At 50.8% G+C, this 12,500-nt stretch overlaps 1 protein-coding gene across 8 annotated transcripts in view; it reads right to left on the reverse strand.

Moving 5' to 3' along the window:
* LOC113807763 (hypoxia-inducible factor 1-alpha-like) overlaps window positions 1–12,500 on the reverse strand; it is a 317,856-nt gene that overhangs the window by 115,812 nt on the left and 189,544 nt on the right. For 7 of the 8 annotated variants that reach the window (XM_070140487.1, XM_070140470.1, XM_070140453.1 and 4 more), the window contains one exon: window positions 5,903–6,090. In XM_070140487.1, the coding sequence (XP_069996588.1) occupies window positions 5,903–6,090 (188 nt within the window). Of the gene's footprint in view, window positions 1–5,902; window positions 6,091–7,625; window positions 7,769–12,500 lie in introns of those variants that run through there. The other variant, XM_070140456.1, reaches the window with a different exon arrangement.

Raw genomic sequence — 12,500 nt, forward strand, 5'->3', positions numbered from 1 at the left:
TAACCGATTCATCCCTGCATTATTCTGCCAACGAACAGGAAATGCCAATCAATCAGCGAACGACGAGGTAAAGGGAAGGGGAATAAGAAGAAGAAAGGGAAAAGGGACGAGATAGGGGGGAGGGGAAAGAGGGAAAAAAGGGGAAAAGAGGGAAGTGGGGAAAAAAGGGGAAAAGGAGAAGAGAAAGGTGAGGGGAAGGGGGTTCGAATAAGGAGGGGAAAGGGAGTGAAACCAGGGGAAAAAAGGGGAGAAGAAAGGTAAAGGGAAGGGGATTCGAACAAGGAGGGGGAAGGGAGGGAAACCAGGAGAGAAAAAAAGGGGGGAAAAGGGGAAGAGAAAGGCGAGGGGAAAAGGGGAAGAGAAAGGTGAGGGGAAAAGGGGGAAGAGAAAGGCGAGGGGAAGGGGGGTTCGCATAAGGAGGAGAGAAGGGAGGGAAACCAAGAGGAGAAAAGGGGAGGGAGGAAGGTAAAGGGGGAAGAGGATTCCGAATAAGAAAGGGAAAGGGGGGGGAAAAGGGGAGGAAATGGGACAAGAAGGGGAAGAGAAAGGTGAGGGGAAGGGGGAAAAGAAGATGGAAAGGGAAAGCGGGAGGGGGATAAGAACAAGGAGGGAGAGGAGAGGTAAGGGGAGGGGAGGGGAAGGGGGAGGGATTGCGGGAAGGAAGTGGGGGCGGGGGTTCGTGCGTGACCTATCACCGATTGCATTCCAAAAGCAAACCTATAAAATGAAAGATCTCCGTGGATGATTAAAGACGAGAAACAATAAAAATAAACAAAAGAGAGAAGTGAAAGGGAAAGAAATGTTTGGGAAGCAGCGAATTGAAAAGCAAATATTCCAAAGACAAAGACGAAGTGTGCGCGCGTGCATGTGTGCGTGCATGAGTGCATATGCGCGCGTGCGTGTGCATGTGTGCGAATGCGTGTACATGTGTGCGTATCCCACGCACTATTCCACACATGCTTGCCACGAGTGATAAGAAAACGAAAAATTTAAGAACTCTTTTCCCCGCACGAAAAAAAAAAAAAAAAAAAAAAAAAAAAATCGCGAGTGACCCCAGCCCCCGGGAGCACCCCGCCGACCCTTCCCGCAAGCCCGACCTCGAGGCCGCCCCTTCGCCGCACCTTCGCAAACGTGCATGCAAATCAACCTTCGCCCGGATACAATTCACGCCGGCAGCCAGAAAGGAAAGTGGGGGGGGAAATGCATGTATAGATCTGATGAAGTCGTGGCTCCGTGGGATGAATCCGACGCGCGAGGGGAGACAAAGCAAGCATCTCCCCTGGTGAAGCCAGCGAAGCAAGAGGATTTGCTCTCGCCTTACATGGGGAGGGGGAGAAGTGGCACTCCCTTTCAGTCCGTGCACACGGCGAGGGCTGCAAAAGCGGAGATGTAACATACGATATAGACTATTATTCTCTCTCGTTCTCGTCTCTCGTCTCTCGTCTCTCTCTCTTTCTCACCTTCCCTCTTTCTCACTCTCTCTACTCTCTCTCTCTTTTTCTCTCTCCCTCTCTCTCTCTCTTTTCTACCCTTCCTCTCTTTGCCTCTCCTTATCTTCTTTTCCCTCCCTATCTCTTTCCATCCCTCATATCTCCTCCCTCCCCCTCCCTTCCTCCCAACCTGCCAAACGTCGCCGCCAAACACGTGCCACCCTCCCCCAACCATTCCCCTTATCACCCGCCAGAGCCGTGGCTGCAGCATAGCATCCAGTCAAGCACGATCGCTTCCTCGTGCAAGCATGCACCTTGGCAGCACCTCCCCTCCCCCTGCACCTCCCCACCCCCTACACCTCCCCAGTTACTTAGTCACTGAGTCCTTCTATTCTTAGATTGAGGGGGATGGGGGGTGGGGGGTAGGGTTCAGTCAATACATGGCCGTGTGCACGTTGCTATATGCACGAGCAAAACACATGTTCATTAGGTATGCGCGCATGCTCCCTCACACGCACACGAACAGCCGGATACCTACACGCGCACACAAACACACACATGCTATTCTTGTCGACAAACTTTCCCTATCCGATGAACTTCATGCACTCTAAAACAATTCAACCAATACAGGGACGCTGAAAAATAAATACCGACGGAAAAAAAAGATCCCCGCTGTAAACAACCCTTCATAGAAAACGGACCACCCGCAAGATGTAAACAAAGACGCAAGCATCCTTCAAAATCTGTAGACGCGGATTTCCTGATGTCCATAACTTCCTCGCAAAGACCGACCGTTGTTCAGGCTGAAACTAGTGAACTACTAAACATCATCACCCTTCAACTACCACGGAGAGAGTGTGGTCCCCGGACATACAGAAGAACAATTGTCGGCTAAAAATTACTGGGAAGATGCTGGAAATAAAGCGACTGCCAAGAAACTAAAATTACCGCATCCGCCACGGCTACTATTAGGCAGCTACAGCCTGCTCAGATCCCACATCTGGTAGACCGGCTACTACACTTATTTACTCACTTCTTCATTCACACTGTTTCACTCTTACTCTCTTACACTCCCCCCCCCCCTCTCTCTCTCTCTCTCTCTCTCTCTCTCTCTCTCTCTTTCATTCTCTCTCTCTCTCTCTCTCTCTCTCTTTCATTCTCTCTCTCTCTCATTCTCTCTCTCTCTCTCTCTCTCTCCTTCCCTACTCGTCCACGAGTTCATATAGCACAAAGACGAAAAGGTAGAGAAAAGACGAAGAGGAGGATAAAAGAGAAAGTCGAAGAAAACGAAAGGCAAGAGCAGAGAGCAGCAACGCTACATTGAATTGGCCAATATACAAAGAAATAAATCTAGGAGAAGCTGGACACTACACTCTCAGAATCACGTACAGGAGAAAGAGAGCATGTGCCGGTCAGAGGAATAGAGGGGTGGGGGAGAAAGGGAGAGAGAGAGAGAGGGAGGGAGAAAGGAGAGGAGGGAGGAGGAGGGAGGGAGAAGGAAGGAAGAGAAAGGAAGAGAAGGGAGAGGAAGACAGGAGACAGAGGAGAGGGACAGAGACAGACAGAGAGGGAGAGAGAGAGGGAAGGAAAGAGCGAAAGGAGAGAGAGAGACCGAGAGAGAGAGAGAGAGAGAGAGAGAGAGAGAGAGAGAGAAAGAGAGAAAGAGAGAAAGAGAGAAAGAGAAACAGAGAGAGAATAGCAATAACAAAGAGGGACAGAGGGAACCATTACCACAGATGTTCCTTCCACCGGGCATCGGGTCTGTCCGGTATGCAAAAAATGAAGACAACAACTGCCCGTCCCTTGGCATGCAACATCTTTTTCTTCTTCTTCGTCTTCTTCTTCTTCTTCCTTTGAGACGTGACGCAGAGACGCCCAATAAAAGTCAGCGGCTCCCGAACATCAGTAGTGGTGCAGGGCAAGGTTTTAGTGCCGCTAAATTAAGAAAATAATCAAGTCGGGTGAATCTCCATTTTGCACGTGCTGCCGATCGTCAAGACAACGTGAAGCATTCCTGTCCTAAAAATACGATGGCCAGTAAAAGCAAAAAGCATTTTCTCGTTCCACTGGCTCTTGCTCCTATCAAGCATCGAAGTGTAGGCGTAGCAGGACTACGAAATCCATGTCTGAGGCATAGGCATTGTACACTGATTTTCTCGCCCTCGCTCTCTCTCTCTCTCTCTCTCTCTCTCTCTCTCTCTCTCTCTCTCTCTCTCTCTCTCTCTCTCTCTCTCTCTCTCTCTCTCTCTCTCTCTCTCTCATCTTTCCTCTCTCTTCTCGGGAAAAGAAATCAAATACATTTTGGTTTGCTCCAAAATCCAGATATTCCCAAAGTTGGGGAAAATATCAACAAAAAAGGCTAACAACTTTCACGGCACCGCATATATGTTTACATGAGCTAAAAGCAAAGTCTTTCCCTTGCTTCCAAAAAAAAAGGAAAGAAAAAAATACTTTCCAAGAGTCCACATTTTAATTCAGACCCTGATATCCAGCCAGATGCTCCTGCGCGCAAGCATAGGGCGCCGAATGATTTCAAGACGGATGAAAGCAAAAAGGATGAAAGCAAAAAGGATGAAAACAAGACGGATGAAGCCAGCTTGTTCTTTGGGGAAATGTGAAGGAAATCTCGGCCGTGGAGCTTACAAGTCGTATTGCTTTTGTTTCGCAACTGCAACCTTTCCGTCTCCCTTGTTCTGTCCCTCCATCACTCCTCCTTCTCATTCTACTATCTTTTTCCTCCACTTTCTCTCGTTCTAACCTCTCCCTCTCACCCCGTCTCTCCATATTTCTTTCCTTCCATCCCCTACCTGCCCTGCTGTTTCTCCTTCCAGTCATCTTTTCTGACTTTCCTTTAATTCGTTCTCTCTCTCTCTCTCTCTCTCTCTCTCTCTCTCTCTCTCTCTCTCTCTCTCTCTCTCTCTCTCTCTCTCTCTCTCTCTCTCTCTCTCTCGCTCTCTCTCTTCTCCCACATGCTTCCTAATATTCTCTAAAACACACCTTTTTATCTATATCTCCCTTTTTCATATTCTATTCTCTCCACCCCTTCTTTCTAAGAAGAAGAAGAAGAAGAAGAAGAAGAAGAAGAAGAAGAAGAAGAAGAAGAAGAAGAAGAAGAAGAAGAAGAAGAAGAAGAAGAAGAAGAAGAAGTAGAAGAAAAAAAAAGAAAGAGAAGAAAATGGCCCACAAAGTCTCCCACATAACAGAAACTACTTATTATCAGTGATAAAGAAACAGCCAAGTCATTGTCTGTGTTTACCTTCCTCAGATAACGTATCATCTGAGATCCGTCATATGTTCCAATAACTGCACCATCTCAATCTGTGTGTCTTGCCTAATCAATCTGATCTCAATTGAGAAGCCAGCCTCCCAAATAGCCTAAAATAGTATTTATTAATGATCTATATCAAAGTTGAAAATACATACAATAATAATAAAAATAATAATCATTATTACTATCATCATTATGTTGTTATTGTTATTATTATCATTATTATTATTATTATTATTATTATTATTATTATTATTATTATTATTAAAAAAATAACAATGACAATAGCAATTGCAATAATAATAATAACAGTAATGATAATGATAAGAATAATAATAATAACAGTAATGATAATGATAAGAATAATAATCATAATAATAACAACAATAACAACAACAACAACAAAACAACAATAACAATAATAATTCAAAAAATCCTAATGAAAAATTCTGAAATAAAAATATTTTTCATCAGGTTCCGACCTCCAGTGCTCACAGGGCAGAACGCAACAAGCACAGCGAACATTGAAGGAGAGGGTGATAACAGCAATAATGATGATGATGATGAAACAGACGACGAGGACCCCGGCCGCGACGACGGATATGGCGACGACTACGATAAGACTTCCATCTTGGGAAAGGTTCAATTTGGTTATCGAAGTCACTCGCAGCGAACGGCGTTGAACCCAGGGTGAAAAATATGACGCGTTCAAAATATGACACGCGATCTCATGCCATGACAGCCTGCGTTCCAGCTGTCATATCCGAGCGATGCTATCGGGGCGGCTTTAATTTCCCTTGGGCCTACGGAACTTGGTCAGACTGAGACTGAGATCTGGTCTCGCTTTAACCCGCTGGAGGCAGAGATTCGCTTTTTGTGCCCCTCCATTTATTCCCTCCGCTTCTTTTTGTCCTTCTCTTCTTATCTTTCACTTCCCTTCAGTCTAAGTCTCCTCACCTTCTCGAGCTTTCTAATGACTCAACTACCCTATCTTATCTTAATCTATCCTATCCTATTCCCTTCCTTCCCTTCCCTGTCCATCCCTTCCCTTCCCTTCCCACCCCTCCCCTTCCCCATCCTCTTCCCTTCCCTTCCCCATCCCCAACCCCTTACTCACCCGAATCCATCCCCATCCCATCCCACCCCGATCCCTTCCATCCCCCGCGCCCACAGCTGCACAAAAAAACACCCCCATGGCACTCACCGGCCTGGCACAGCGCCCGCGTCTTCAGGTAGGCGATGGTAAGCCGCATGACCGACGCCTTGTCCAGCTGCGACACTGTCTGCGCAGGCAAGGGCAGGGCGTTGGCCAGCTCCGTGAAGATCTCGCTCTCCTTGCCTCGCCGACATCTTGCCGCATCGCGAGACTTCTCCTTCCGCTTCTCGCTGTTCCTGGGGGGAGGGGAGAAAAGGGGCGGTCAGTAACGTCGAATAAACAGGTGGCTGAGAAAACGGATAGTTAGTTGGGGCCAATAAAGAGGTGGGAGAGAAAACGGGCAGTCAGCTGAGGCCAATAAACAGGTGGGAGAGAAAACGGGCAGTCAGCTGGGGCCAATAAACAGGTGGGAGAGAAAACGGGCAGTCAGCTGAGGCCAATAAACGTGGGAGAGAAAACGGGCAGTCAGCTGAGGCCAATAAACAGGTGGGAGAGAAAACGGGCAGTCAGCTGGGGCCAATAAACAGGTGGGAGAGAAAACGGGCAGTCAGCTGAGGCCAATAAACAGGTGGGAGAGAAAACGGGCGGTCAGCTGAGGCCAATAAACAGGTGGGAGAGAAAACGGGCAGTCAGCTGAGGCCAATAAACAGGTGGGAGAGAAAACGGGCAGTCAGCTGAGGCCAATAAACAGGTGGGAGAGAAAACGGGCAGTCAGCTGAGGCCAATAAACAGGTGGGAGAGAAAACGGGCAGTCAGCAGGGCCAATAAACAGGTGGGAGAGAAAACGGGCAGTCAGCTGAGGCCAATAAACAGGTGGGAGAGAAAGGGGAGATCAGCTACAACAAACAAACATCTAGGCAAGAAAAGGGGCATTCGGCAACTGCGAATGAACGGATGGCGTGAAGGTAATTCAGAAGAACATAAAACAGAGAAGACGATGAGCGGGAAATGAAAAACAAATAAGAATAAAACTGAATAAAGACAATAAGCCGCAGCTGGAATTTCGAAGAGGTTATAATCACAGCCAAGACCAACGTTAAATAATGAGTTCACAGCCGAAATAAAGAAGAGAAAATGTAAAGTGAGAGAGAAGACAAAGAGCTTCAAGCAACAAATCATACACAAAGAAAAATATAGAAAGGAGATAACAAAAGACCAGACAAAGGGATATTAATGCTATAAATCTAAACAATAAAATACTTGCGTTCCAAAGACTGAAATCGTTTAACTCTCAAGCCCTTTGCATAATCAGTCATTTTAGATAATTACAGTATTCAAAAGTGATCTCTCCGCTCCGTTAATCTCATTCCGAAGGAATTTGGGCATAGTGTACGAAATGTTAAAATTGGTAGTCACTCCTAAACCGCTGAAATAACCTCCCTGTCTCTCTCTCTCTGTCTCTCTCTGTCTCTCTCTCTCTCTCTCTCTCTCTCTCTCTCTCTCTCTCTCTCTCTCTCTCTCTCTCTCTCTCTCTCTCTCTCTCTCTCTCTCTCTCTCTCTCTCTACCAGCCCTCACATATATGAAAACAAAGAAATTTCGGAATAGTATTGAACTTAGCCACCTATTGCCTTCGAAAGAGAAAAAACACCAAAGACAAAAAATCCGAAAACAACATTGAATTCCGCATAAACTAAAAATAAATAGAAAAAAATCACAGCTGGCACGCGACCCCAGCCCGCGCCGGCACCCACTCCCCTTTGTCAGTCTTCCCCGCGGAACCTTCCCCGTCAGGAGGGCCAAACCGTCTCCAAGGATCCCCATGGCTAGTACCTGCTCCTCCTGCTGCTGACCCAGGAGAAGGGCGGCCTGCAGAAGGGCGGCGCGACGTCGACGGTGTTCCTTAGGCACAGGCGAGCGAAGGCATTTCTGCGTCTTCCGAGGGAAAGGTTTTTCAACATTTTCGATGTTTCTGATACTTCCTTGCAAAGTTTGGGCGTTCTAGAAAGCGAAATTTTCCTCTTTCTTCCTTAACTCTTTCTGGGAGCTATATATTCTGGAATTCGTATCGAAGTAACGTCGATAGGACGACTTCACAGGCTGAACACATTCAGCGAGATCCACCAGCTTTAATAATAAGCAATAATCAAGTCCAACTCCTCAACAAACACTTCTCCTCAAGTGAATAACATAAGCACTCTATAATGAAACTTCGTCTGATTTCCAACAGTAAGTGCGCCACAAGGAGGCATTTCCTATTTCATTATCCTCTCGATATTTCCTCTGCAGTTTCCCTCAGTGACCAGCGGCCGAAGAAGCGGCCTTTCGACACCTTTCACTGGCTGCGGCGAGGAAGCCCACGAAGCCCCGGCTCTTGTGGCCGTGTCGTCATGAACACGAGAAGGGGAAGGCGGGGAACAGAGGAACGCCGAGGTTCCTAAGCACAGCAGCCTCCTCTGAGTTCGGCGGATGTTCACCCCGGCCAGAGCCCGTTCAAGCGCGGCCCGAGAGCCGGTGGTGGCGAGTGAACAGAGTCCAGAGTTTGTCGCAGCAGTACCAGGTCATCTCCAGGATCTGGATGAAGGCCTGGCTCCAGTCGATCGCGAAGAACACCTTGTATCCGGCGTCTTTGCCCGGACCCATGGCACGCTCGCGAGAACACACGCGCCGGGAGTGAACGGAGGCTAGTTCTACTCTCGGTTCTAATAGGGAAGATATAAGCGCACACACTAGCTGAAGCGAGCACACAAGCACAAGCACGCGCGGGGTCACGCCACGCCCATGATATCCACAAGGAACACACGAAGGCGCGCGAGTCACAGATCCGACGGCGGGGGCGCGGGGAGAGCACACGCTAAACACCACACGCACAGCCACGAAGCCGCTCTGTCGTCACCCTGACCTTCGCCAGGAGGAACAGGGAATATCAGCGTGGAAGGTCAGGGCGAGGGCGCGGTAAGGCCGTGCTCTGTGGCGGGGTGGGTGGCGGAGTACTGGGCGGCCGCGGCGCCGTTCGAGCCATGCACACAACCGCCAAGCATGTGCCAGGACGTATGGGGAAGGGGAGGGGGAGGGGGCAGAGGGGAGGGGCGAAAGGTTACTAGGGAACAGGTCACCGCCAGAGGGCACACTGCAGTCCTCTCGGCCTCCAGGCACTCGTGACCAACTTATCTGTCACGTCGTCGCGCTTGCACCCCCCCTCTCCCCTCTGGCAGCCCCCGCTCCCCCTCCGTCCCATGATGTTCTTCCTCGAGCATGGGAGCACGTCGGATTCACATGCAGTCCAATCCTCTTGCTTGATTCGCGAATTCCGTCTTTCCGTGCCAACCTCTCCCCCCGCCCCCTCCCCCAACCCGGCAGAATCACGCGCAAGATTGTTTATCCGCCTTAGCGCCGCCCCCAGCCACGTGGCGGAGTGAGGGGGCGGCCACTTCGAAGGGAAGGAGATGGGAGGGGCAAGGGGTAGATGCAGAGAACGGATGGAAGAAAGGAGGGAGAGAGATGGAGAGGGAGGGAGATAAACGACAATCGGGTGCGGATGCATGACAAACCAATGCTGTTGAACTCAAACAATAATCCTCAAGCTATATAAACGTCTTTCCCAGCATTAAATAAGAGATATTGCGCGCGTGTTTTTATTGCGCGCGTGTGTACAGGGTTCAGGAGTGGCCCGCGTGTCCGTAAGATGTGATCATAACGTACATATCTGCGTGAGGCGCTGTGTACACTCTCGTAAAAAAGATTTTGGTCCACAGACCGATATTCATGAAGCTGATGGACCATCCGCAGGGAATAAAGGCCACGGACACGAACCCCGTAAGATGCGGCCCGAAGACAAACCCGCTTCGGAACCCCACTGATCGGCGAGCGGGGTTCGCGTCTCCCATACCAAGACGGGGGCACATCAAACCCTTCTCACACATCAGTACTACAGCCCTTGCCAAACGCTTACACCATCATCCCTCCCCTCCCCTCCCCTTCCCTCCCTGCATCCGCCTTCCCCCTACCTCCCCCCCCCCCCGGTCACCTGTCTATCGACTCATCCACCCCCACACCGCCCCCCTCCCCATCTTCCCTCCTCCCCAGCAAGGGTATTTGGGGAAAGGGCGACGCCGGAGCCAGCTGGCGGCCTCGCCAACCGCATGACGACCGCATAAAAGACTCATTAGTTCCCGCAGAAGGTGGAAGGACAGGGGGAATGGGGGAGAAGGCCAAGGGATGATAAGGGAGGAAGGGCGAGAAGAAAAAAAAGAAAGGAGAGGCGAAGAAAGGGAGGAAGAGGGAGAGGAAGGACAAGGAAAGACGAAGAAGGGTAGGGATAAGTAGAGGGGGAGAGAGCAACGGAGAGAAAAGGAGGGAAAGGGAGAACAAAGGGTAGTGGGGGGAAAGGGGAGGAGGAAGGACGAGGAAGAAAGGACTGGGGAGGAGAAGAAACGTAGGAAATGGGGGAGGGAGAGAAAAAAGGAGAAGGAGGAGGCGGAAGTTGGGAAGAGGAAGAGGGGGAGAGGGGGAATAACTGGACGAGGGAGAAGAAGGAAGGGGAGCAGAGGGTTTAAGAAGGGTAAGAGGAAGGGCAAAGGGAAGAGGATGAAGAGGGAGAGTGGGGGGGGGGGGGCGAACGGGCGGGTGTGTGGGGAGGGGTGGGGGCAGGAGAAAGAACTTGCTAGATGTCCTTATTATGCAACCACTACTGCCAAATGGGCGGGAGTGATAGGATTATGTAAAGAGTGTGTGTGTGTGTGTGTGTGTGTGTGTGTGTGTGTGTGTGTGTGTGTGTGTGTGTGTGTGTGTGTGTGTGTGTGTGTGTGTGTGTGTGTGTGTTTAAGTGCGTGTTTGTGTAAGTGCGCGTTTGTGTTAATGCGTGTGTGCGCCCGTGCATGTCCAAGTCAGTGCGTGCGTGTATGCATGCAAGTACGTGCATGTGCGTGCGTGCGTGAGTGCGTGTGAGGATGTGTGTGCGCGCGAGCGATTAATTTCCCCCCCAGGTCCTAGCCAATCCGCCCCCTCCGTCGACACACTCGCAAGGAACAGATTGGCGAGAGCATCCCCGGCAGCCCCACTGAATGGCCTCCCTCCCCCCCCCCCTCCCACTCTCCGCATCATAAAGTACTCCCACTCGCGAAGGGTGTCGCTCTCACTCAAGGGTGAGCGGTGGCTACTGTCCGGCCCCGCCCGCTTGACACGCAGTACAAGCCCGGCAGTCATGGAGCCCCTCGATGGGCACTGCCAGCTGCCATAACAAACATCCCGCGAGCCAAGATTTACAACGCCCCCTGTGTACGTATGGGGAAGGGGTACGCGTGTGTTTGTGCGTGCGTGTGTCCTACATCCATTACGTATTATATCTCCTGTTCAAATAAACAATTAAGGCAGAAGACATTCCCGATTCCCCTGCGAGGTGGTTCTGGCAGCCGACGTCACTCCCAACAAAGCTTCTCCAAAGCCATGGGGCATGTGTTGCTACCTACCCCCTCCCCCTCCCATCCCCCCTCCCCCACTTTCTTCTGGCTCAAAGAGCCTCGTAAATTGCTTTCGTGAATCAGGTGATGCCCAGGTGAAGCCCACGACCTCACCTTGGCGGGAATGCGCAGGGGACAGCCTCTAGTCTCACGTACTCACTCACTGAGTGGGATGGGGAAGGGGAAGGGGAGGGAGAGAGAGGAAAGGAATAGGGGAGGGGGGGGAGGGTAAGAGGGGGTTGGGAAGAGTGATCATAAGAAGGGGAAGAAGGATGGGGTAAGAGGAGGAAACTGGGTATTCCGTATCTGCAGAAATGAAACAGAAACGGTTATGGTGATGTCAGGAGAGGAGGGGAAGGCAAGGTGCAAAACGTGTAACGAAACGCAAGGGGGGGGGGGGGGCAAAACATGGTTAAATCGAACCAAGAGACGAAGACAAAAGAGAATTGCCTGATTATCTCTACCCATCCCCGAGAGGAGAAGAGAGGAGGAGGACGGAGAACCACCTCGAGGCAAGAGCCAGACGGCCGCGGCGCCAAGACGTCCGGGGAAGAGCGCCCTCCGCGGCGGCACGACACAGAACTCGGAAGAGCGAAAGAGAGACAACGACCGAGTCACAGCCAATACCGACTTCATCTCCTGGACAAAGATTCCGCCGAGGCTGCTTGTCCATTTTAAGAACCTAAAGGCATCCTCTGGCCGTTCGTCTCCGCGCCATCCAAACAGGGAGGAGAGAGCGCCGCGCCGGGGCTGACGACGCCTGGGACAGATTGAGTGTAATTGCTACATGGGTCAGCGGCCCCGCCTGACCCGTCCCTTGCGTCAGGGACTCGCTCGCTCGCTCGCTCTCTCTCTCTCTCTCTCTCTCTCTCTCTCTCTCTCTCTCTCTCTCTCTCTCTCTCTCTCTCTCTCTCTCTCTCTCTCTCTCAAGATGATGTCCTCAAGATGATGTTCACTCACTCACTCCCTTTCTCACTAGCACATACATACTCACCCACTCACCCCTTCTCATTCATTCCCGCTCTTTCTCTTACTCAACCCACTCGCCCACCTACCCACCCACTCACCCACCTACCCACCCACTCACCTACCTATCCACGCCTACAACCCACCCACTCCCTCCGCCACCCAACTACCCACCCACCAAGTCCGTTCCCCTCCCGACAGAAACGCACCTCCGAAGCGACGTCGCAGCGGCCAGAGAGCCACGCTGCGGTCGCCTCCTTTGTCTTGTCAGAGCGAAGCCCTA

The sequence above is a fragment of the Penaeus vannamei genome, chromosome 3, assembly GCF_042767895.1.
Source record: "Penaeus vannamei isolate JL-2024 chromosome 3, ASM4276789v1, whole genome shotgun sequence".
Taxonomy (NCBI): Eukaryota; Metazoa; Arthropoda; class Malacostraca; order Decapoda; family Penaeidae; genus Penaeus; species Penaeus vannamei.